Source organism: Mixophyes fleayi, chromosome 11, assembly GCF_038048845.1.
Source record: "Mixophyes fleayi isolate aMixFle1 chromosome 11, aMixFle1.hap1, whole genome shotgun sequence".
Taxonomy (NCBI): domain Eukaryota; kingdom Metazoa; phylum Chordata; class Amphibia; order Anura; family Limnodynastidae; genus Mixophyes; species Mixophyes fleayi.
Genome location: NC_134412.1, coordinates 82,556,598 through 82,583,814, shown reverse-complemented (window position 1 = coordinate 82,583,814; position 27,217 = coordinate 82,556,598). Strand labels below are relative to the sequence as shown.

General features: G+C 41.6%; 1 protein-coding gene across 1 annotated transcript; it reads left to right on the top strand.

Annotated features, from left to right (window-relative positions):
- Nucleotides 1-3,672: 3,672 nt before the first annotated feature.
- On the top strand, nt 3,673-21,536 carry RCN2 (reticulocalbin 2). Its single transcript, XM_075189973.1, has 8 exons — nt 3,673-3,789; nt 15,278-15,444; nt 15,568-15,673; nt 15,899-16,095; nt 16,714-16,827; nt 17,930-18,026; nt 19,984-20,126; nt 20,571-21,536. Exons 1-8 carry the CDS (start codon nt 3,780-3,782, stop codon nt 20,721-20,723), a joined length of 987 nt encoding a protein of 328 aa, XP_075046074.1. The 5' UTR covers nt 3,673-3,779; the 3' UTR covers nt 20,724-21,536.
- Nucleotides 21,537-27,217: the final 5,681 nt, after the last annotated feature.

Genomic DNA, 27,217 nt, shown 5'->3' with positions numbered 1-27,217 from the left:
AGGTAGGTGGTGGCTAATTAATGGGCGCTATTTTGTTTGTAGGGTGATGGTGGGGCAATTTAATAGTGGGGACTATTAATTTAAGATGGGGTGGTTTGGGGGCTATTGAATATGGGGGTGAGTTTGAGAAGAATGAGGTCTATTTATTAAATGTGACTATGAATTATTTAATGGCAGTGATGGTTGCTGGAAATAGGTATTGCTGTTTGCAGGAAGGGAATAGGTTTATTTATTAAATGTGAATACTATTATTTTAATGTAGGGGCTGGAGGAAGGCCTAATTATTATTTGTGGGTGCTATTGATTTAACGCCAGGGCTGGCTGTAATTTTCTAATGTAGCCATTTTTTTTTCCAAATAGGTCCTTCAACATTCCAGGATCCAGACAAGCCACAACTAAAGAAAGCAGCAGCCACAGGTGGAGAAAGTGAGAAGAACAGGTAGGAGAGAGCAGCACAGTGTGTGAAATGTTGTGATTCTAGTAGGGACAATGGCAATTTTTGGCGAGTGTTGTATCCAATGTAAGGTGAAGGCCAAGATTGAACTCTTTCTGTACACACTGCATTCTTTCTATACTACACTGTGGTGCTAGATGTCCTGAAAGTCAGGAGTGCTTGGACATATGTCACGCTCCCGTGAATTCAGGACCTGGTGATTTTGATGTGCTAGCTACGCCCCAATGGCACATTACCGCGCCCCCAATTGTATGACCACACCACTGAAATTGTTTTTAACTTACTCGACTGTAAAGGGGGGCCCCATGAATTTGTTGTACCGGGGTCCTGAATTCCTCTTGGCAGCCCTGCATGTATCTATATCTGTATTTAAGACAATTCAGGCCTCTAAGGGTTCTGTCATTTAGAAATTAAATTCCAGGACACCTATGTGAAAAGTTATTTTCCTCTATCATGTTAATTTTGATGCATCAGAACTCAGTCTGCATTATGATACAATAAATAATGAGGGTTAAGAAAAGATAAGACAGAAAGGAGTAAGGTATACATAAGAACAGCCCAGGGATACACTGAAGCCTTATCTGTAACGTAAGATGTATTGCAGAAGAATATTTAAAATAGAATTAAAATGTTAGGAAATTTAGGATCAAATCTATTGAGACACTGGTGATTTTTGAAAGGCCTAAGAATCAGTAGGCAATATTATGCCCTATAATGGGAACTACATTGCATCACATAAAGCATTCACAATTGCAATGCATGGCTTTACAAAACAAGCCTGGTAGGTTCATCCTAACAGAGAAGCCAATCTGTAACATCACCTGCATTTACTATTAGTCTTTTTTCTTTCTTACTTTTCACTAGTATTACACTATATTTTCTTTTGTCCTTTGTCATACTATACTTTTTTGTATTTTATATTATAGATCGGTTTTATGTAACCACTTCTGAGGTCACATATTCACCATAGAGATGCATTTGCCGAGTGTCATTTGTATTGTTACACTGCATTGGATACATCTGAAATAATGTCATAATCTGCTATATAATATAAGTATAGAATAAGTCTTCTGGTTGCAAGAAAAGCATACAGCCTACGGCTTTCATTTTGACTGTCATTATGTGGAAAAACCATGAAATTTACAGTTTAACCCAATTAAGTAGATTGCTTTTAATCTCGTCTATTATGATTGGATAGATGCTAAAAATAAATGATTTTAGGATTTGGTCTTGTAGGTACCCAGGTATTTAATTTTAAATGGCCGCCATCGGAATGTGAAGTTATCTTTAAGGAGCTGTTGAGTGCCTGATAGCTAAACCGAGTCCTAGAATTTCTTAATTGACCTTGAAATTCGAAAGGTTACCATATAACTGGAGTTCTGTGCAGTAAAGAATTGATAACTGTGAGCAGGACATTGTCCACATAGAAGAGGGCTCCTCGGGGCAGCGCTCACTCATATATTATGTGGGGTATGGATTCTGGATGGAAGCAATTCCCTTACCATGACAAATATTAGGGATGACAAGGAAAGCGTTGGCAAGGACCATTGCCATAGGGTTGTGGAATGAAAGCCAAGTATGTTGCAGGAAGTGCCCTCTAACGCCCACACTGAGGAGTATTTTCTGCATCTAAGAATAAGAACACCCCAGGGGTGGAATTCACAGTTTTGTTTACAGCATGACTGAAGGCTATGTCCTTCCTCTTATGCTTGGCTGGAGGATTACTTGATCAGGATATAGCAGTGTTGTAATAACTGAAGCCAATGTATTTGCTGTTTAAGGGCTAGATTTACTAAACTGCGGGTTTGAAAAAGTGGAGATGTTGCCTATAGCAACCAATCAGATTCTAGCTGTCATTTATTTAGTGCACTCTACAAAATGACAGCTAGAATCTGATTGGTTGCTATAGGCAACAATTTTAACCAAATAAACCTAAAATATTCATAAACTGTGCCCCCCCCCCCTTTCAGCGCAGTTTATGAATATTTTAGGTTAATTTGGTTAAAATTAAGGGGATGGGGGGGCGGCATTTTTCTTTCTCGCCCCAGGTGCTAAAATAAGTTTCGGCTCTAAACTCATATCTCCCAACTGTCCCTACTTCTGTCCAGTGAGTCAGCTCGTTAGGCCGGCAAGTCATCATCATTTTTTTATATAGCGCCACTAATTCCACCGCGCTGTACAGAGAACTCACTCACATCAGTCCCTGCCCCATTGGAGCTTACAGTCTAAATCCCCTAACATACATACACACAGACAGAGAGACCGAGAGAGACTAGTGTCAATTTTGATAGCAGCCAATTAACCTACTAATATGTTTTTGGAGTGTGGGAGGAAACCAGAGCACCCAGAGGAAACCCACGCAAACATGAGGAGAACATACAAACTCCACACAGATAAGGCCATGGACGGGAATCGAACTCATGACCTCAGTGCTGTGAGGCAGAAGTGCTAACCACTGAGCCACTGTGCTGCCCGGCTATGTCCCCAATCACCACAGTGAGTGATAGCAGCACATGACGTCAGAGGCTGCACAGCAGATCGAGGGTGTTTTTGGGGGAGCAGATGGGGGGGCTCAGCTCTCCTTTGTACTAATGTGTCCCAACCAGGTCCAGGAATATGATGGGCAGTATACAGAGCTCATGTCACCTCCTCATAGCTGATGTAATGTACTTTATTCTCATCAGCACATTGTGACACACAATATATTTCCTTAGTTAGGAAAGAGGCAAATGATACATTTACTAAACATAGATGTTCAGTCAGTAATGACAGCAATGTCCCCTTTACCCCGAGGAACAGTCTCAGTAAACATGTTTTGTTTTATTAATCTTTATTCTCTTGCGAAACATAACTGATACTGAAATGTCAGGACTCCCACTGTGCGCCCCCCCTGACAGTCTCTATGTCGTGACATCACTGAGGCTGTGGGTGGCGGTTACATTCCCCTCACACAGACACAGAGAACAAAGAACGCGCGAGCACAGGCAGGAGGCGCGGTCACGAGAGCTCGCCGCCAGCTCGGGCACGTCCCCTCCCTCCCCACCTTCCTCTAGAGGGCGCGCCGCCGCCGCCGCAGTGCGCGCGCTCCCCGGCAGCAACCACGCCCGTCCAATCAGCAGGCGGCACGGCTTGACTTTACGTCACTGCAGTCAGGTTTGGGCGTGTCTGACGCCGGGCGTGATGACGTAATTGCGGCGGTTATGCTCGGTGTGGTAGGTGGGGGGTTATGGTGATGTCTGCGCTGTGTGCGTCACTAGAGCCTGATGTGGCTCAGTAGTGAGAGCGCTGAGGGGGAGTAGGCCGGACTAAAGAGGCTCTCTGAGATATGGCTGACGGTAGGGACACCAACCAGCGCCATCTTATGACTGTTGCGTCACGTTTTTTCCCCCCGCACATCGTCGGCTTGTTTCACAGTAACACGGTCACCGCCATGAGCAGCCCCCAATAACACTGTAACAGTAGTGTAGGGCAGAGCCAAGCATTCTGGGGCTTTCTGGCTGGTAGGGAACTACAAGTCCCAGTGACAGGGCACGATGAGACTTGTAGTTCCACAGAGGCTGCAGAGCAACAGGTTGCTGCAGCCTGGTCTGTGTGAAGGCAGTCTTCATAGAAAGCTGGGTTCCCTGTGTATGTGTGTGTGTGTATATATATATATATATATATATATATATATATATGTATATATATATATATATATATATATATATATAGCTGTAAGGTCATGGTGGTACTTGTAGTTCACAAACAGCTGCAGGATCACATCTTGCATAGGTCTGGGGTAAGACTGGAGACTAGCATTCAGCTGGGTGCCCTATGTGTATATTCTGGCTGTAAGGTTATGGTGGTACTTGTAGTTCATAAGCAGCTGAAGAATCCCCATCTTAACCAAAGTCCAGTCTGTAGAAAGACTGGAGACTAGAAATCAGCTGGGTGCACTATGTGTATACTCTAGGATATACTGGTACTTGTAGTCACCAGCTACTGCAGAACAGTATCTTACCTAAATTCAATCTATGGGAAGACTGGATACTTCCTTGAAATCAGCTGGGTGCACTATGTGTAATCAGCAGTGTAATACTGTATAACCAAGAGCTTGAAGGATATATGGCGTTCCTGGACATCACACACACACATACAAGGTGGCTGTAAAGTTCTTATAATAGAAAAACTAACACTATTTTTTAACATGTAACAAATATAATTAATATGCATTATAGGGATTTAATTTTCTTTTTCGTATCTCTCAAGATTTTCACTAATATTTAGATGTTACATCTCCCAGAAAGTGCCATGAACTGTATTACTTCCTTGTTTTGTTTTGGTGACTGATTTATTGGCACATACAGCATTTGGAATTTTTGCAAACAATGCCTGTTAGTGTGGAAAATAAAATTTATTGCTGAGGGTGGGGCCACCAACCTGCTCCATCTCGTGAATATTGCATTATATTTTTCTGCACACTGTCTGCTTTTACTTTCAGCTTTCTTTTATAGTCACACGTTCATCATTATGAACAGCCTCCAGCATCCCATGCTAGTGATCATTGTCCATTTGATTAATACTGTAGTTAAGTTAAGTACACACCTATGCAATTTCTGTAACGATTTCACCAACAGTTAAAATTCCCGATGAGCTTGCCGATTCACGTGTACACACCTTACACGTCATCACTTCCACATTTGCCCAACATCGTTCCATTGTTAAACATGATATTTAGGAAGTTTCGGAAAACCAAATCAACAGATGCGATGGGCTTTGGTACAATAAAACATAATCGTGGGAGCCTACACACTCTTGCAATATCTGATCACAGTGTTGTGAATTGTGTGATCTGCCCGATAATTGCATAGATGAGTACCAAGCTTAACAGTAGTGTAGAGCAAAGTATTGTGTGGCTTTCTAGCTTGTGTGGAACTACAAGTCCCACTAACAGGCCATGATGAGGCTTATAGTTCCACAAAAACTGCAGAGCAACAGGTTGTCTAAGCTTGGTCTGTGTGAAAACAGTCAATAGATATCAGCTGGGTGCCGTGTGTGTATACTCTGACTGTAAATTCATGGTGGTACTTGTAGTTCACCAGCAGCTGCAGAATCACATCTTAACTTCCCAGTCTATGGTAAGATGACATTTCTTAGAAATCAGCTGGGTGCACTATGTGTATACTGTATAAACAACAGCATGAAGGATATAAACACTACTAGTGGAATTCCTGGACATCACGCACACATTCCAGGGGGCTTTTAAATTATTTACAAATGAACATTTTTTTCAACAGTCAGCATATATCAAATAGAATTACAATTATGCATTAGAGCGGATGTAATTTCCCCTTTTTATATATTGCTCTCAATATGCATTAAGCTTTCAAGTTATTGACTAATATGATTTACATTTCACATCTCCCAGAAAGTACCATGGACTGTATTGCTTCCTTGTTTTGCTTTGGTGACTGATATACTGGTACATGCAGCACTGTCATTTCTACCTGTATTTTAATTTTTTTTTTTTTTTAATGGAAAATTAAACCCTCTATGGTTCATTTACACCTGCGTGTTCGCCACGTTTTGTTTCTCTTTGATCCAAATGGCTATTGAAGTCCATTAAACTGAATGCAAGTAACATAGGGACCATGTATGCTGAATTATTGTTCTATTCTATTACTACACTGCTTGCATTGTATTACATTCACAAGAGTATTTTGTAACAAACCACTTAGGGCATGTCTCCATGAAATATATAAGTCAATATTGTATACATATCTACCTTTGTCTGTGATAATGGTCCTTTGCTGGGTGCAAGTACCAGTGGTGCTATCTGTGTAAATGAGTGAGAAGAGACATCTGTCAGGTTCTGGTGGTATAAAGAGAGTGACTATTTTTTATTGGGATAAACAGACAGTTTTAACAAATCTTTAAATGTTCTTCAGCAGTCTAATAGATGTACACTCGTCCTGTGTTTAAAATAGGCTGCCGTGGTAACAAGCCCATTTAAAATGGTTACTGTCCCAAAAATTTTTTTACTACTATAATCGAATATATGGCTAAATAAATACACAACCTCTGGCACGTAACCTTATATGTCAAATTCCTATTTTCCTGTAGGCATGTGAGCCTGGCCCTCCTACCCACGGGTGATTTTGGTGGCAATAGGGCTTCTCCCAATCTGTTAATGGGTGACCGCTTGTGATAGCTTTTCTTTGCAAAGCCCTGGGGAACCTACTTAACAAGAATTGCGGTGGTGCAAGGCCTGCTACAATCCTTGTTCTGTTACCGCTATCTCAGGATGATAACAGAATAAATGAATGCTTTATTATTCAATAAATCATTTTGAATATATATATATATATATATATATATATATAAAAAATAATATTCAATATCTTTAAAATATTTGTCCATATTTTTATATTATATATGTGTGTGTTTTATTAGTGGATCTAAAAAAACAAGTTTGGGCAGCACGGTGGCTCAGTGGTCAGCACTTCTGCCTCATAGCGCTGGGGTCATGAGTTCGACCATGGCCTTATCTGTGAAGAGTCTGTATGTTCTCCCTGTGTTTGCGTTGGTTTCCTCCGGGTGCTCCGGTTTCCTCCCACACTCCAAAAACATATTGGTAGGTTAATTGGCTGCTATTAAATTGCCCTTAGTCTCTCTCTGTCTGTGTGTGTAAAGGGATTTAGATTGTAAGCTCCAATGGGGCAGGGACTGATGTGAATGAGTTCTCTGTGCAGCGCTGCGGAATTAGTGGTGCTATATAAATAAATAAATAAATAAATAAATAGATGATGATGATGATGATGATGATGATGAAGTCTGGTCTTTCAGTGCCGCTGCACATGCACAGACAGACTAGCTGGGTCATGCATGTGCATATACGCTGAGACTGACCCGTTGGAGTAGAAAGTTAGACCTTATCTCTCCTGGCCAAGGCAGCTGAGTATTGCGTAGCTGCTCCAGTGACATTTTGTTAATAAATTGTGCCTATGAGTGATTTTCTATTGCTCAATTATAAAGCATTGATGAGTAGGCTGGTGCTGTTTAGGTAAATGTTAATAAGATAACTAGTGTGTATCTAGAAGTGTCTGTCTGTAAAATAAACGTTTTGGGTGGAATTCACCTTTAATAGAGTAATAAGACCACACTTTTAACAAATTGTTATCTATTAATGCAGATTCTCTGTGTTTCCAACATAATATGCTTTTAGCAATTGTTCACTTCCAGTAAAAAGTAAAACATCCTCCTCCAATATAAGATCTCTGTCTCCTCTCACTTTCTTTTTTACTAATTGTTGCAAACAGAAAACTTTGTACTTCCTAGAAAACTGAGATTGCTCTCAGTGATGCAGAGGCTGTATGGTAATGTTTCCTATATGAATGACAACATTGGATGTCTGATTGGGAAATATACCACACTTTCACTGTGAGCAATGACAAAACAGGAATGTCATTTATTGAGAAAAATGATATATCCTGTGGAAATGTGGCTTGGATTAATACATTAGATTAAATGTTGGACAGCGCAGAATGCAGGAATGCACAAAGTATAAAGAAAGCTACAAAATCCGTGTTAGCATCCACTTAGGGTTGTTGATAAAAAGAACAAAGCTGGTGTATTTATTTCCACTATATAACAAGTGTATGTACTTTCAAGTGAATCTTCTAACCAAATGAAATGCAATGACTGCAGAATATCGCCCCTCGTTTTTTTTTTTTTTTTACTTGCCTCATAGAATTTAAATTGATTTATAGAGAAATTCTTATCACTGATGTAAACTAAATAAAATTACTTTCTTAATTGCAAATAAAGAGCAGACAATAATTGATAAGTATTTGCACACTTTGTTTTAGAACTTGGTACTGGCACTATTTCCACATCTGGACTATGCAGATTTCACTCTTTCTATGCAATATTGTTTGAGGTCTGTCAGGGTGCATAAGGACTGTTGCTGAACAGCAGTTTTCCAAATTTCCCACACATTCTCTGTTTTATTGATGTTTGGGCTTTGACCTGGCTACTCCAATAAATGGATTTTTTTTATTTTTATTTAAACCACTTCAATGTGTATTTTCTGCATGTTTTGGGTAATCTGTTGAAATACAAGCGCTCTTGTAGACTGCAGGAAGTTTTTTCCACCATTTTTACTTTATTTTGCTTCATCCATTCTACCGTCTTATTTTGACAAATTTTCCAGTCCCTTAAACAGAGGAACATCCGCATATGCTCTCTCCACCTTGCTTATCAGTAGGAATAGTGCTTTTGTAATCCGCTGCAGAAAGTGCATGTATGTTTATGTCAACAATGGTTTTCTTATTACTACTCTCCCATATAGTGCATGTTTTTGACGTGCTCGGACTATTGTTACCCCATTGGCCGTTTCAATGGATGTAAGGAATTTAAACTTTCCTGTATTGATAATGGTCGATGCCACCGTGGGACTGTAACCAGGAGATTGGAGAGTATGGTGGGTTAACAGTCAAAAAGCATTTTGAATTATAGCGCAAATAAAAACAATAGATAATCCTGAACCTATTGTTATTATTATCCTTTATTTGTTAAGCGCCACAAGGTTTGCGCAGCGCTGTACACAGCACAAACAGTAGACCATACAGGGTGAAATAGTACTGAACAATAAACAACAAATACCAATACTTCAGAAACTCCAGGCAGACTAATGCAGTAAAGATGGAGCAGAAGAACAGGTGAGGAGACAGGAGGGAAGAGGGCCCTGGTAATACGAGCTCACATCCTAAGGGAGGGTTAACATATATCAGGTACAAAGGGAGACAGTTGTAGCATGGGGGAGAGAAAACGGGGGCCGTGAGGAGAGGGGAACGAGCGGAGGAGATGAGGGGGTTAAGTGAATGGTTGGTAGGCCTTAAGGAACAGGGGAGTTTTAAGTGCCCGTTTAAAGGAGCACAGATTAGGAGAGAGACGGATGGAGCGAGGGAGGTCGTTCCAGTGAAGGGGGGCCACACAGGAGAAGTCTTGGATTCTGGAGTGGGAAGAGGTCATCAGAGTTGAGGAGAGGCGGCGATCATTGGCCGAGTGCAGGGAGCGGGCAGGAGTGTGAATGGAGAGGAGGTTAGAGATATAGGGGGCAGGAGACTGGGAGAGAGCCTGGTAAGTGATGGTAAGGAGTTTGAAGAGGATTCTGTAGGGGAAGGAGAGAACATTTATTTAGCTCCAGCATACTATGGAAACATAAAATTGGGAGGAAACAGTAATAAAACAAGACTGGGTATTAAGTGGTAGGCAAACCGGTATTCTGAAGTGGAATTAGAACAGAAAAATAACCAGCAGACAAGATATGTAGGATTAAGGATAGCAGCCCGGAGGAGAGAAGCCTACAACCTTCTGTGCTTCATCTAGTTGAGAAAAAAGTTTGTTCTGCTTAATCCTTGAATAAACATGAAATTATTGTTAATATTTATTTAGCTCCAGCATACTATGGGAACAAACATTAATAAAACAAGACTGGGTATTAACAGGTAGACAAAGAGGTATTGTTCTTTAGCTTTCAATCAGTGGAAAATAGGAGATTGATACAGGATACTATAGGCTCGTCTTACATTTGTTGATGATGAAGTTAGGCAGGAACAAAGGCTTCGTCCAATTCAGCCTCTCAGCAATCTGATATATATCGGTCAAACTTATGAAAAGCATACATGTTGTGGAATTAGTGGCGCTATATAAATAGCTGATGCTGCATGGCTAAGACGATTGCAGCCTGTTGTCCAGCATCCAGGGTATGTTGGTATTTGCAGCAGGTAGATCAGCAATAACGTATAGCCTGGGCTCAGGGCAGACAGACAATTATGACCTTTTTGTACATTGACAAGGCATATAATGGGACATTTTTGGACATTATCGGAAGTTGCTCTAATTCTGGACAGGTAAAGAGAGCATATACCATGTACCACAGCTTTAAATCTCTTTGGGCCTTTACAGCTCAGATAAGTCCCCTCAGAGTGGCAGCTAGTGGCAAACTCATACAGCTTATATAGGCACTGTATAAACAGGATCATGCGAGACCATGATCAGAGTTTGTGGGGGATGCAGGCCAGTATGTTTTGGTGGCAGAGAGCAGGCTAATGAGGGCTCCCACATGGGGTTAACTGGTCCATTATTGGAAGATCTGAGAGGTGGAGGTGTGGGACTAGCTATGTACCTCTGTCGCAGAAGACTTGTAGGGTGTTAGCCCTAATGCTGGGTTACCACCTCTGTTCATAATGCCCTAAAAGGAGTCTTTTATGTCCTATTAATTTGTGGCCGTTAACTTAAGCAAATGCCTCATCCAAACATTATTTCAGTCTCGCCAGGAACTCTCCTCACCCACATAGCTCCGTAATTAGCCCTGCTGCCCTCAGAACTGGGTTACGATTTAGTGATCAAGTAGAGGTTGTTAGTGGAAGGATGTCCACAGGGCCCATACTCTGTGTACGGATACAGAGGAGTTTTTTCAGGATATGTTCCATTTGATGTGTGTGGCACACACGGTTACCACAGAAATGAAGGTGGGGGGGGGGGGTGATTTTTTTTTTCTTCCACGAGGCCGCTATTTGCCATGTTGCAGCTCTCGTGATGTGCCTGAGCAGCTTGTGGGCAGGTTTGGAGAAGTCTGGGCTGAGCAGGGGAAGCAAAATATATTGCCAATCATGTGGGATCTGTAGACTAATAACATTGGTGGCTGTGAAATTACTTCTTTCCGGAATGTTTGAAATTTAGGGCACCTCCACCAGACACACGACAAACATCACAATTTTTCCAACAGGCGTCCAATGCCTCAGGGACGATGCTGCAGAGCCTATTTGGGACATAATACCACTGGTAAAGATACGATGCAGCATTAATGAAAAACTTTGCGATCCCTTTATGTGTGTGTATATATGTGAGATAGATATATATATATATATATGTGTATGTGTGTGTGTGTATATATATATATATATATCGGTCACGCCAAGGGGCCACCAAAATTCTTCCCATTTCAATTCAGATCCTACTCACAATATGAGATATGGAGGAAGGCGTTATGAAGCCTGGAGATATGAGACTCTTGGATGAATGGCTGAAGAGGCAAAGGTTCTCTACTATCGAACCCGGCCTGCCAAGGAGGCTTTAACAGAGTGAAAAAAATGTTTAGACTGCAGGAAAATGCCCTTTAGAGAAGCCTGGAAAATCACCTGCTCTAGGAGCTTGTGCAAATATATGGGCATGTATTTATTTTTTCTTGGCAGTCGGTAAACGGAGGTTGGGCTCCCTTGTTTTTATTACTATCGGATCCAATGCGAACTGGATCTTGTTAGTTACCACAATAGAGATGATTATTAGATCCATGCCAGGACAAGATACATCTATGATGCCAGACCTGGCTGCCAGGAGGAAATTCCTTGTACCGAAGCTGGGATTTCCTGTAATATTTTGCAGTGTTTAGCTGGGCCAATATCCACAAGAAGCTGTTCCTGGCTATATTGCTGCATCCGCTAATACTCTGACAGCATTGGTCAGGGGATGAGGGTTATACAGGAGCGGGATCTTCCTCACCATCTCTATGATGTTATTGTCAATCTGTGGTATGACACTATGTTTAGTGACGCCTCATTGTGTGGAAGGGTTAATTTCAGGGTGCAAAATAGGGTTTGGATTTAGTTTGACATCTTTTGTCAAAGGAATACTTTTTCAGCTGAAACCTGAATTGGAGAGAAATGAATTCTCTGCATAGAAGGAATTAGATGTTTATTAAGCAAACATAAAAAAAAAACTATTGTGAAGAAATCTAGTTTTATATAAGGTGTCCTTTCCCTTTAATTTCTGTAACTCAGGAGTGTCTTAACTGGGTCCAGTCTATTGTCCTCTGACATTGTACCTGTAGTGTGTAATAGTCTCCACGCATTTCCTACAGAACACGAGATGAGTAAGTAGTGATTTCCTTTGCTAATTTTATAGCTCTGAATATCTTGTGTTCAAAAGGTAATATGGATATTTATGGCTTCCCAGGTGGAAACTTTCATGATTTTAGTCTTACGTCTGTCTTTTTAATAATGTTTGCTACTGATTCTTGTCTTGGGTGATGGTGAAAAATGTTTTCACACAATATGTGTTACTATAAAGTACAGTTCATCTGTAACAGTGTTATCTTACAAACATCCAGTTGATTAGAAACAGGCCAGGCCCCTCCCAGGGGGATATTTAATTTTTGCTCCCCGGAGGCAAGGTGAAAGCCTTGGGTCAGACAGAATCATTCTAGTGACAGCAGGCAAAGAGGTCACCTTCTAGCCCCCAACATCATCATAATCATTTATATAGTGCCAACATATTCCGTAGCGCCTCCTTTCCCTGTCTCTCCCACCTGGTCACTGGCCTCAAACTACATGGCCCAGTGGGAAGGGTGACAGTGTGAGAGGAGTAGAGGAAATATTTGCTATTTTCTCTCTATGCCTTCCACTGGTCAGTCACATTGTTCACGCTCAAAGTGAGCAGCCGATGATGGATGCGGACAGCAGTGTACAAATGAAGACTCAAGCGTTTTGAAGAGAACAGATCGCCCCCGATAAGAGTATTTTGTTGACTTTACGTTGATCAGGAAGGATTCGCAAAAATGACTATCGTACATAAAGGTTGATCTACAAATGTGGCAAGATTTTTTACAGTTAAAGCATTAGCAATCAGCGTCAGATTGGTTACATAGAGTTCCAGATATCAAGCCGTCCATGCACACAGCCAATCTTGTAATTTTAGACCAACTTGGCCAGAAATCGCGGGTGTGTGGATCCAAAATGATCATCTTTTGATAGGCTGATGACTGTTATCCACCTATGTGCGAGCGTTGATTGATCATATTTCTTGGACCTCATAGTATCTGATCCTATAGCCATAGTGGCCAGATCTGTCCTGGGACTTGCAAAGGATAATCCCGCTTAATTCACCAGGCAAGTCTCTCTTTAGTTGTACGCACAGTATGGTTTTGTCTTGGGAGAAGGCTAGTTTTAGAGAGTGATTTAGTTACTTCAGCCCCAGGAGTGACCACGTTTTCTTCAGTTTCGACCTGTCCAATGTTGGGCCAAAGAGTCCACCAATATGGAAGAGGATGGGCAGACACCGATACAAATCAATATGCTATCCTGATATGGTTGGGTTATATCCATTTGCTGCTCTTAGGCTTTTGCAACCCAACAGCAGCAGAAACGGGTGACTATTAGCAAATCCCAATAGCTTAACTGCAAAGGAAAGTTATCTTCAGTCGAATCTGTTGCTCATTTCACTACTTTTATCTATGGCAGTAGTTGGTAGCAGTGAGGTTCTTGTGTGGCTTTCTGACCAGGAGTAATTTCCCCCCTGCTGATTATAGTGACTGTGACAGAGTTTCTAATACATTTTGTTTATATGCGTAACACATGTAATCTGCACTAATAAACGAGCTGACTTTACCAGATAGAGTTTGTGTTGAAATTGTGGGGTCTATTTTCACCTGACTTTGGTGGAAACCGTTTTGGATGAACAAGTGGGAATGATCTTTTACAGAGCTCGATATGATTTCCATGTGTTAATAATTAACTGAGGCTCAGAATGTTAGTCATTCTTTCTTCTGTTATTTATTACCAGTGGTTTTCAGGTCATGTCACTGTGGATTGCTTTCATGTTAAAGTGCAGTTACTGCAGTATTGTGCTTTGTTTTAGTTTTATTATATAATATATTTTTGTTACAGGTAAGGAATTGTAGCATAGATCATAAAATAGCATCAGGATGACATACATTCCTAGCATCATCATCCTCTATTTATTTATATAGCACCACTACAGAGAACTCACATTAGTCCCTGACTCGTTAGAGCTTACAGTCTAAATTCCCTAACATACAGACAGACAGAGACTAAGGTAAATTAGATAGCAGCCAATTGACCTACTAGTATGTTTTTGAACTGCGGGAAGAAACCGGAGCACCTGGAGGAAACCCACGCAAACATGGGGAGAACATACAAACTCCACACAGATAGGGCCATGGTCGGGAATTCGTGACCCTAGTGCTCTGAGGCAGAAGTGCTAACCACTGAGCCACCGTGCTGCTCATGCCTGCTGACCATTTCTACTCCTTATGTATTATATAGCATGCACTAGTGTGAGCGATGGTGAGCTAGTAAAGGAGAGAAGCTGGATGTATTCCAGAGGGTATCTGGCCGTGTTTGGCCAATCTGGACAATGATGCTGTCGATTGGCTTGTGGCCAGCTTATATGTGTTTGATGTATCCTACAACCGGATCACAAGATGTTAATACAAAGTATACTGCCACTTTAGTCCTTTGTTGTGCAGCGATTTAGCTAAAGACTTGCGCTTCCGAGCACAATGAGGTCATAATGGGGTAGTGCAAACCTCTAACCGTGACTCGGTGCACTGCAATGGTGTCACTCAGTAGCTTTACAGCAAGATATAAAACAAGCGTGATAGAAAATACTGGTATTGCCTCACAGACATAAAATGTTATGAACCTAAAATACCAGCTGAGCCTATAAGAACATTACATTGACTGAGTTTTGCAATGGTTCAGTACAGAGTGTTTCCCTGGCTGTCTGTAGGAATCCAGAGTTGTCATCCCCATCACATAAGCAGCTCTCTGCGAATGGAATTGCTGATAACCAGGGATCCAGGCTGGAGAGAATTCTGAAAAATAAAAGGTTTAAAATAATTCTAGAAGTAGCTTTGGAAACATTCCTAGTGAGAGTGTTTAATTTGACAGGATTGTTAGTGACCCTGAGATTTAAACATAGCACAGTGACTTATAGTGATACTTCAACATGAAGTAGGCTAATACTTGAACCTTGTTACAGTGATTCCATCAAGAGTGAGGATGAATACATTAGTGGTTTTCTTGTCTGTGTGCCTGAGCCTCGGTGTATCACACCTGCATAGATCCTCCAATCTTCCAACAGACGACCACTACGAGAACGGGGAACACGACAGTGACTACGACAAGAAGATGTTCCTAGGAGGAGAGGTATAGTCAGAGAGAGCAACACTTTGTTACGTTGTAACGTTGGTTCCAAGTCATTTAGATTTATTTGAAACTTGATTACAGGGCGTCTAAATCAATCTTGTACTTTTTTTATTTTTCTTGAAGGAAGAAGCAGAAGAGTTTGCTGAGCTAAGTCCAGAAGAACAGCAGAAAAGACTAAAATCTATCATTAAAAAAATTGACATTAACGCAGATGGATATCTCACTGAAGGTAAATCAACTTTCTGCTCGTATCAAGCACTTATGATCTTTAAGGTGTTGTCCCGTGTTGGGTAACCGCTGCTCAAAAAAACTTGCCTCAAACCCACCCTTTAATCCCACAGTATAGCAAATGCCCTGCATAGTGGACAGTTACCCCTCTGTAAAGTTATACAAGTCTCCTTGGTGACACACACGGATGTTACATTTGTGTGTTCCTTCTTTCCTGTTTCCTAAGAGGAGCTCAGCTTGTGGATTCAGAAGGCCTTCAAGCATTATGTCTTAGAAGACACCAAGGAACAGTTTGCAGAAGTTGACATGGACGGTGATGGGATTGTTACCTGGGAAGAATACAACATGCATATGTACGATCGTATCATTGACTATTCTGAAGATATTGTTCTTGAAGACGTTGAGGAAGAATCTTTCCGGCAGGTTAGGAACTGTTGATGTGAACAGTATTACAGAGAATTAATTTGATCATTATATTTTATTGTAACTGCTAACCATAAGGGTCTGTCTCTAAAGTCACACTAGGCAATATGCATATATCGCTGTAATAATAGGATATCTTACCGGCAGTTGGTCAATCCACATATCTCACAATAACCCCAGTGTGACCAGATCAATAACTGTCACTGACGAAGGATTTCCTGGCCAACCCTAGAGCTACTCTGGTGCATAAGATATGTAATAACGTTCTGCTGGTGCTTTGGCAGCAATCGCTGTGAGAACTGATAACGTAGCCTAAGCCCCTAGAGCTGCGTGTAAGGTGCCAGCTTTCAACTAAGTGGTAGAATTACATGGGTTCCCAAAATACTTGAAATTAATAAGTATGCAAAAGTATCCTGCTTTATTAGGTCTTTGTGTTTAGTGGTATGTCTACATTCATGCATACATTCATATTTATATATAAATTGTTTCTATGTAGACATATTTGTTGGAAACGCTCATGTTTGTGCCTTAGCTACAGTAGTAATAATAGTAATCTCTGTCTTACCTACTGTAGTGATTGAATGGCCCAGTAAAATGAAACTGTTTGTCTCCATAAAGATTCACTTGAAGGACAAGAAGCGCTTTGATCATGCGGACCGAGATAACATCTCCGGATTGAATTTGAATGAATTTACAGACTTTGAGCATCCCGAAGAAACCGATTATATGTTGGTAAGGTCCAAAATTGTCCACAACCGCAATAAATATACTAAAGGAAGGTGCCAGAAAGGGGGAAGGTCCCTGCTCTCAGTCCCACTCGCTCCTTTCTCTACCCTGCTCTGCTCCTCATTCCCTGCTTTCATCTATCTCTCACCCTCATCCCCCTGCCTTGTTCCTCTGCCCCTATATCATCCGCTCTGTCTTACCCTGGTTCTCATTATCCTCTCACCACTCCCTGCCCCTCCACCAATACCCTGCTCTCATCTCTCCCTCTGCCCCTATATCATCCGCTCTGTCTTACCCTGGTTCTCATTATCCTCTCACCACTCCCTGCCCCTCCACCAATACCCTGCTCTCATCTCATCTCTCCCTCTGCCCCTATATCATCCGCTCTGTCTTACCCTGGTTCTCATTATCCTCTCACCACTCCCTGCCCCTCCACCAATACCCTGCTCTCATCTCATCTCTCCCTCTGCCCCTATATCATCCGCTCTGTCTTACCCTGGTTCTCATTATCCTCTCACCACTCCCTGCCCCTCCACCAATACCCTGCTCTCATCTCTCCCTCTGCCACTACCCAGCTCTCATCTATAACCCACTCTGCTGCAAAGTTAGACCACAGCTCAGACCCACTTGTCTCAGTCGCAGGTTGGTCAAAACTGCAGGTAAAATTAGTGGCACATTCCTGCCTGAAGAGTTACCCCCACGTCAAGGGGCTGTAGCATGCCACAAATGTGGCCTACTTCATTGTTATTGAATTATCTCTTACATTTATTATGGTAAGGGAACATTGTATTGAAAAAATATATGAAAATTGTGTAGACATCGCAAGTATTTTCTTGTTCGCATAAAATAGTGATGAATACTGTTTATAGCCACTGTATGCAGTGTCATTTTTACTATTATTGATATAGTTTATTTATATAGCGCCACCATATTATGCAGCGCTGTACATAACGCTTGCTCCGGCCACCAGAAATCATTTGGGGCTTTCTGCTTGATCTCCAGTGACATCCAAACCACTCAGCCTGTATGTCAGACTCGGGAGGTTTCTAGGGACAAGTTTAAGCAAAATACTTTTTCATTGTACAAGTGAATATTTCCATTATTTTAGGACTTTGTTATCGAAGGCGCCTTGGAAGAACATGACAAGGATGGGGATGACTTTGTTAGTTTAGAGGAATACCTTGGTGAATACACAAAGGATGCAGGTATGTATCTCAGGGCCACATGTTATCACAGCAGGGGTCATGGGGATTCTGGTCAGGAAGTTGTGGCTGTTACAATGTCAGTCGGCCCCATTTCCTCCACTTATAGACAAAAGGGAGTTAAGTTATAGGGCACAAACATCTGCCACGGTGATCTGTATCCACAGTCATTAACTGGGAAGGTGCTGCTTTATACTAGTAGGGACACCCCCCTTGAATATAAAGTATGGATTGAATGGTATAATGAGGTCACCCATAAGTTTTTGAGAGTTGTTACTTTACTACCATTAAAATGTGTCTTGTAGACAAATAAAATCGGTAGGTTTAAAAAAAAAAAAAAAGAACACACTGTAACCTTTTTCTCTAACCCACATACATTCCATCACATGAGATTTATAACCTTACTAAACGTTGTCTCGGCAGAGATCATAACCTGACCAATGACAGCTGTACATATTACATGGTTATACTCTGGGGTAATAGTGAAATCATACAGACTTCTCAGGAGATATACATGTTACTGTACTTGGTCCCTGCTGCATTGCAGATAATCTCTCATTAGTATCTAGCCTAGTGTCCCGCTGCTTGTGATGTATGATAAAAGACAGACAGGGGCAGCATGAGCTATTTAACTCCTACCGTTCTGGACCACGGTGGGGGGAGTTGGAGAGCTCTAAGGAGTTATTGCCGTAAACTTTGAGGGGTGGCAAAAAGCAGGGTGCCCCTGTCTCTCGGCAGTCACGCCACAACGGGACCTGATTGTACCTCTGAAGTTGGGTCATTTTTTGGGCTTTCACCACATAGGATACTGCTGTACAGGCCTCTGTCCCAAAATTGTCATCAGACAGTACTCCATAAATTGGGCTGTGCTAGTTTGCCCTCTGCCTTCTCAGGGAAGCTCATGAAGCACATCTTGTCCCTTGGACGATTTCTAGTTTGTCAGCCTTATATTGATTAAATAGCCCGTATCTGCTGGGATGAGATCACACAGCTGTTGCAGGTGGTGTCAGATGAGACCTATATTGACTTTTATCTCCTGTACGGAGTTGGTTAAAAAGATAAAGTAGAGCAGGCCTGGCCAAGCTGTGGCTCTCCAGGTGTTGGGAAACTACAAGCCCCAGCATGCTTTGGCAGTAGAAGGCCAGATGATAGCTGGCAGGGCATGCTGGGAGTTGTAGTTTCACAAACTCCTGGAGAGCCACAGGTTGGCCACGCTTGTAGCAGGGACTTCAGGTTGATCTGGAGCTGCGGTATATGACCAGGGCACCATACCTCCCTCTCCGCAGTGCCATCTTGGGCAGTACATTCTGTACCTCCTTATGCCTCTGCCTTGCTGACATCTGTCACTGTTCCCTGTCAGTACAAAAGCCAACATTGTATGTGGAAATAACAGGCCAGGTCACATGTCCTACTGCACCCTCCACCCGGCCACACATTAAGCTTATTATGAAAAAGGATCTATTGACCATGTGTTTTGCTCTTTTCTTATATCCACATTTTTCGGTCATAAGTGATATAGTCATTTCTTAATTAGTCTTAGAGCTCTAGTTACCACATGATAAATATATGTCACACAACTACCAATGTCCATGTGTGTGGAAAACCGTTTAATCAATAGTCATCCACCATCATTGCCCTCACACTGGGTAGGTGCTGAATATTGGGCGCTACTGATGGGCCCTTTGGGTGAATGTAAAGACATGCAAGAAAATAAAAGTATTTGCACCTACAATGTTATTCATATAATTAGGCATTGACATCTCCTTCCAGATCTCTGAGAAGACGACCTGTAAGCTATGGACTAATATCACAGTAAGGGCAGGGACTGTATTGTTTTACATCTAGAGGGAGGCAGATGGGTGACTGATAAAAGGAGGGCTGGTATCAGACTGTAAGCAACGTGTCCCTCCATTGTTTGTTAGCGGAGCTGTGCCATTAATTGTTTCTCCTTGTTGTTAAGATGCTGCTGAAGATCCGCAGTGGGTAATTGTTGAGAGAGACCGATTTGTGAATGATTATGACAAGGACGGCGATGGGAAGCTCAACCCGACCGAATTACTGTCTTGGATTGTTCCAAACAATATTGGAGTATCACAGGAAGAGGTAAAGTCCTTTGATCTGAGTCACATAAAGCACTAGTGGGTAAGAGGTCGATATTACAGCTTTTGTTCCCCCAAATCACCACTTGTGGAGATGATCGCTATCTGCTTGTGTGTGCGATCACCCAACAGGCTGTGATAGAGCCGCTCAGCCTGAGTAACTGATTGTCCACCTATGTCTGTGACCAGGATATGCCCCTTACACCTCCTGCTACTTAGAATTGTTGGATGACGGCGCTCTGCGGCGATGTAACATCACAGACGTTCATTTATAAGGTCAGCCGGATGTGGTGGTGATGTCTGGCGTCTCCTCCCATGGAGTTGAATTCCCCCCAATATTCCTAGTAGCTACCTGCTGGCTCTGGCATGCCGGTGTTTCTGACCGGATCGGCACTTTCTTATAAAACAACTTATTATGTTAGTAGAAATTTTGCATTCTGTCTTGTAGGCAAATCACTTGGTGGAGTCGATTGACAAGGACGGAGACAGGAGACTGAGCGAAGAGGAGATACTACAAAACAGAGACATATTCCTAACCAGCGAAGCCACAGACTATGGGCGACAGCTTCAGGACGAGCACTTCTACCATGACGAGCTCTAGTCCACCCCGAGCCGAACCGATGTCCTTTTTCTTTATTTTTATTATTATTTATAGCACCTCCTGAAGAACCTAAAGGACTACATTGTTATTGTTTTAATTCAGTTTGAAGCAGTAGTTTGATTTCATTTACAATCGAACATTAATATGTGTTACAACCTGAACCTGATACATTTTCATTCCGGAAAGTCCTTAAAATATGGACCAAGTTATAGAGGTAATAATTATTGTGTCCCAATGTAAAAGACGGGTTCAGCTGGTTGTAACTGACATCAGTCAAATGTTCCTTTGTCACAGACCTGATCTGTTCTGTCTTCTGTTTACGTCATTCACCTTTTCACATATTCGTTGTAAGCTCAGTTATTTTGTACGGAATGAGTGCATTACTTTGCTGTTCTGGATAAAGTTTAGAGACTAAACAGATCATTTGACAGTGACGTCTATTTGTTGCTAGATTTACCGAAGTTTGATCAGCACGAGATGTAACGATCCTCTGCAGGAAAACGGCCTGGACACGGGAGTGTTTTTATTTCCTGTATATTTTCGGGGGGTGTTTTTGAAGTTGTAAAGAACAGCGTGAAAATACTAGGACAGACTGCGGCAGAAATAGTGCGCACTGTCCTATAGACTAATATGTGATGTTGACACTTTACATTTGTAAAAACAAAACGAAAACTGATGAAAAAGTTCTTGTGTGTCCAATAACATAAACAGCGAATCCATGGGGAAGTTTGTAGCTGTTTTGCTGTCGGGTTGACTTGTGAGTTTCACATCTCTTCTGTATCCGTCTCCATTAAATCTACCTCTTTAGCGCCATCTAGTGTCTGCGTGGATGTTTAGAGCATCCTTGGTACACATGATGTTTACTGATTTGGTTTAATAAATTGTCTCTAATTCAAACGCTACATCTATTTGACAAGGTTTCCTTTTCAGTTGTTTAAAAATGTAGAGCGCTAGACACACACATGGTGTCTGTTCTTATAGGGGTGTAAGGTTAAAGGGATCTAGAACAAATTAGTAATTTACATAGCACCAACAGATTCCGTAGTGCTGTACATATGGGCCCGTTCTAACTATAGAAGCCAGTGGCTCTTCAGATGTGATTGACACATCCTGCCAGCTTCTGGCTGGCATTGAATACTGGATCTTGGTCATTGGTTGACTACAGCTGGAGAACCTTTGGTTGACTACAGCTGAAGAACCTTTGGTTGACTACAGCTGAAGAACCTTTGGTTGACTACAGCTGAAGAACCTTTGGTTGACTACAGCTGGAGAACCATTGGCTTGACTACAGCTGGAGTACCATTGGCTTGACTACAGCTGGAGAACCATTGGCTTGACTAGAGCTGGAGAACCATTGGCTTGACTAGAGCTGGAGAACCATTGGCTTGACTAGAGCTGGAGAACCATTGGCTTGACTAGAGCTGGAGAACCATTGGCTTGACTAGAGCTGGAGAACCATTGGCTTGACTAGAGCTGGAGAACCATTGGCTTGACTAGAGCTGGAGAACCATTGGCTTGACTGCAGCTGGAGAACCATTGGCTTGACTGCAGCTGGAGAACCATTGGCTTGACTGCAGCTGGAGAACCATTGGCTTGACTGCAGCTGGAGAACCATTGGCTGACTACCTTTTTAATTTAAAGTACTAAGAATTAAATTGAGTTAAGATGTCCATATACTGCTCCAAGGACTGGCTGGCAAATATTAGCCTGGGAGTAAGTCTGCTCAGCAGCCATAACATTTTAAAGGGGAAAAAAATGGAGGTAGCCCAGTGACCCAGCCCAAGGTTGCCCACTATGGGACCAGCCCAGGGGCAGATGCCCCCCAGCCCTTGTACTGTTCATTCTGTTGTTCCAAGTGGTGTAAAGCAGTGACAGACAGCCTGACACACTATAGGGACCATGTGAGACGGCCCTCTAACCTTCACATTACCCATAATCTAATTTATTCTGAGTAAATGTGTTAATAACAGAAAATTATTTTTTACATTGCTATCCCCCAAAGCAACAGCAGCAGCATGGGATGACTTTATGTCTGTAGAGCCTATACCAGGATAGTGCACATAGGGCTAGTGTCACACGGACACACATTTGGCGTTTATACACTGTCACACTAGCACAGCAGGTAGCGTTCATACAATAGTGTGACAAGGACTCTGTGCTTACACTGCCGGCTACGTGGATGCAGTTCCTCATTCTAGAAAGCTGCTTTAGTGACATAATGTTTAAAATATGTAACATGAATAGGGTTTGGAGTTTTCTCCTTGGTATATTTGCGTTGGGTCAGAGAAACTACTGGATCCATTCTGGGCAGTTCTTGGCGATTATTCACAAAAAGGGGGTGAAGCTTTAATGTTCTCTGCAAACCCTACTTAGCTGTTCATGGATCCGACAGGTAACTTCAGGTCCCTCCACGGTGGAAATGGTTACATTAAAGGGAATGCCCACCTTAATTTAAAGCATAAATGAATACATTGTCATCAGGCTAATAAGAAGGTTACTGAGAGCACGATGGTTGACCTGCAGAGGAACGGTCAGTATTTGTTTAATTACAGTAAATTGCAAAACTTTTAGGCTATAGTGGAAGAGGAGTATTGATAGTTAATTTAAATTACATAATTATTTACTGTGTATATTTTTAAAAATTGTTGGAAGATCACCTGAGCCGGGTACTAGACTCATCAGCTATCGATCTTATCCTACTTGTACTGCATCTCTTAAAGAACTGCAAGTCCCAGGATGTCATATTTGGCGGCAGTTCCACTCTGAATCGGAATCTATGTGATAGTTCCCATGTTATGTATATCCGTTAAAGTTAGAGATGCTCACTGACCCCCGTGAAGTGGTTTTGGATTAGCTTCGTGTTTTGGTTTTGGCAAAACCACCCTCGTGTGTTTTGGATTTTTTAGAAAAAATACTAAAATATGCTAAAATCACGTAATTTTGCTCTTTTTTGGTTCCTACATTGTTATTAGCCTCAATAACACTATTTTAAGTCATTTGCAGTCAATTTTGACCACCTCACAGGTCACAATATTATATTCATACACTTTCGGACAAATACTGCAGCGACCTGGCTGGATGGTAAGCGACAGAGCAATGACACAAACACACGGCAGTTCCTAGCACATCTAGGACACATTGGCACACAGTAGTGGCAGAAAAGAAAAATGGGGGTCCGCCCTCCCTCCCACTCACCGTTATGTTGGATCTTAAAAACGAATCCAAAAATCCTGAGATTTGAAGATGTAACAATGACGTTTTGCCTCGTTTTCAAATCCAAAAAAGCGCGACAGTATCTGCTAAGTTCGAGTATGTTCGATTTTCGGGGAACTGAGCCTGAGCATCTCTAGTTAAAATACTTATTTTCTGTTTAACCATTAGATGAGAACTGAACAACAAAACTGTCTTGAATGCCAGCGATTCAATCCCCTAATTTACATTTCCTAACCAATTTTCACAGTCACTTTATTCCCTAAAGCAGTGGTTCCCAAACTGTGTGCCTAGTCTCCCTGGGGTGCCGTGGCCAGGGCCAGTGATAAGCAAGGCAGGGGACTGCTTGGTAATTATTTTGGCTTAGGGGGTGCCTTGAAAATTTTTTGGAGACCCTAAGGGTCCCTTGAACTGAAAAAGTTTGGAATCAACTGCCGTAAAGCATTCAAAAGGTCCTGGGAGTAATATTTGATGAGAGGGTGCGGAAACAAGTCAGAATTATTATTTTTTTTTAAAATTCTATTTTACTGTACAGATTTGTTTTTCCATGGAAAGTCCATGTGTAGACCTTTGACGTGCTGGAATGAACTGCTTGGCACATTAAACAAATGTGGTCAATTGCAAATCTGCCTGGGGGAATTTTTTCTTTTTCTTAAAGTGTTGGTTCTTTTTTGACATGACTCATTTTACTGTATTTTACCCCAATTGCAGTCTGGTTCCTGATGCTAAAAGATCTCGTGAAAGCAGATAAATCGATTTATAGCCCTCTTGTGGAAACAGGAGACTGCCCCCACGCTGAGACATTTGGCCAGTAACATAAGTGTAGCTGTACCAGATGGAAAAATCATTTTGTTTTAGGTTTGGGACCTTATCCCCAATAATGCCCCTTCCCTCATTATTAGGACCCTGTGTGTGAAATTCCCTTAATCCTGCTAATAAATGTGTTAAATATTCTTCATGGGGAAAAAATTCAAAGCATGGTCTTGGCTTTAAATCGCTGTGTATTAATACTTTGCTGTCTAACTGTGTTCTGAATAAATACAAATCGTAAAGGGGTTGGACTGAAGAAACTTTTAACAGATACATACAAATATTTACATTTAGAATTTCAGGAGTAATCTCCAACTATTTAGTTTCAGCACTGACTCTGGGACAGCGGGGGAAAGTAGGTAGCACGGTTATGTGAAGAAAGGGGCCTAAAGTATGGTATGGAGAAATATATACTGTAGTTATTGAAATGTATAAAGTAAATACATAGCAAGTAATTTATTGCAAAATCGTTAATCATAATCTATTCAACATATACGCCAACATAAATGGAGGAGAAGTCTGATGTGGCAGAGTTGAAAGCAACAGCATCTCTCCTATCCCATAGATCCGTGTCTTACATGTGTTGAAAAGCCCGTGGTGCGTAGTTTATAAATAAGAACAGTGTGGTTTACCAAATCAAAGGTCTTTGTTAACTCAGTGAAAACAGCATCTGTAAGGATGCCTGAATCCATGGAAGTATAGTTATCATTGGTAAGATTTAGGAGGACGATGGTGGTACTGTGACCTTTACAGAAACCATGTTGGAAGCATGATAGAAGGTGAAGATACTCAACGGCAGGACTGGACAACCTTTGGCTCTCCAGGTGTTGTGAAGCTATATCCTGGCAGCGCATGCTGGGACTTGTGGTTTCACAAAAACTGGAGAGCCACAGGTTAGCTAGACCTGCTCTATGGATTGGGTGGCAGCAGGTTTTTCTAGGAGATTACTAAGCGAGGAGAAAATTGCTATGAAATGGGAGTTCTATTCCTCTACCCATTAACATGTTGTTACTGACATTACAAACACTGTATCAGTAAGTCAGAATCGGAGTCATCCAGGGTGAAAATGGGTCGGTTTGACATCTATACAAACTTTTGGGGTACTGTGTGCCTAGATATCTGTGCTTTAGTCATCAGTTTTGTATTTTTTTTCTGAAGCACAGATTTTTTTCCATTATAGTCCGTGCTTTCTGCAAACGAAATGCAGAAAAGCAGCAATAATCGAAATACCCGAGTATTTGTTTTGCTGTTGTTACCCCAATAGCGGATCCAGAGGGGGGCGATTGGGACAGCAATCTGCATACGACTTTCTGGCGGAGGAGAAGCAGGCAGAGGATCCTTCTCGGCCGCTCCGATTATGTTTTAAATACACCAGTGTGTGAGGGAATTTAGACTGTAAGCTCCAATGGGGCAGGGACTGATGTGAGTGAGTTCTCTGTACAGCGCTACAGAATTAGTGGCGCTCTATAAATAGATGTTAATGATCGGCTGCAGTACTATAATCATAAATAGCCTTGTTACTAATTAATGCAGTAATCAGGGGATTTTTTCCTGTTTGGAGGTGGATAACTAGGTTGTAACAAAAAAAAGTACAGCGCCGATAATGGCCTAAACCTTAATATTTATAAGAAAACCAACACAGTCGCAATGTATAATATAATAATATAATACATTTTTATAAAAACATGCACACATATATAACATCAATGCTGTGTTGTAAATAGCATTTAAAAATGTTACATAGAAATAAACGAGACCCTGCTAGCAAAGATGTAAAAATAGATAATGATAGACTTAAGCCAGTATACAGGTATTCCTCACTTAACGACCGACCTATTTAGCGACCATTCGGACTTACGACCCGTTGTTACGTCCGGCTCCACCGCTTAGCAATAGGGGAAATTAATGAGCTGTGCCCTTGCGACGGGACGTAACCACGCCCGTAGTACCCGCATAGTTTCTTTCTGAGCTGAAGAAGACAAGACAAGACGCACCTGATACCCTTGCAGTCTCCATCGTGCGGTAAGTTAGCTCTACAGTACTTGAAAGCACTTGGTTCTGAAGTAATACTGCAAGGACATTAACTAAACATAATATCTTTTTACTAAAGGGAGGAATATAAAACTGCATATGCACATGCTGATTTTTTATTGCCATGCATATGTATACAGTACTGTACTCACTTAGCGACCAATTCGCTTAACGACCTGGTCGTTGGAACGGAACTAGGTCGTTAAGTGAGGAATACCTGTATACAGAATATTGGCCTAAGTCTATCATTATTACAGCACAGTATTGATGTTAAATGTGTTATATATTCTGAAAAACAATTCTGCTCTACACTCCTGTATTCCATTAATTTAAACGTTGCCCTCGCCACAGCCTTGGGGGGTATATTTACTAAACTGCAGGTTTGAAAAAGTGGGGATGTTGCCTATAGCAACCAATCAGATTCTAGCTGTCATTTTCTAGAA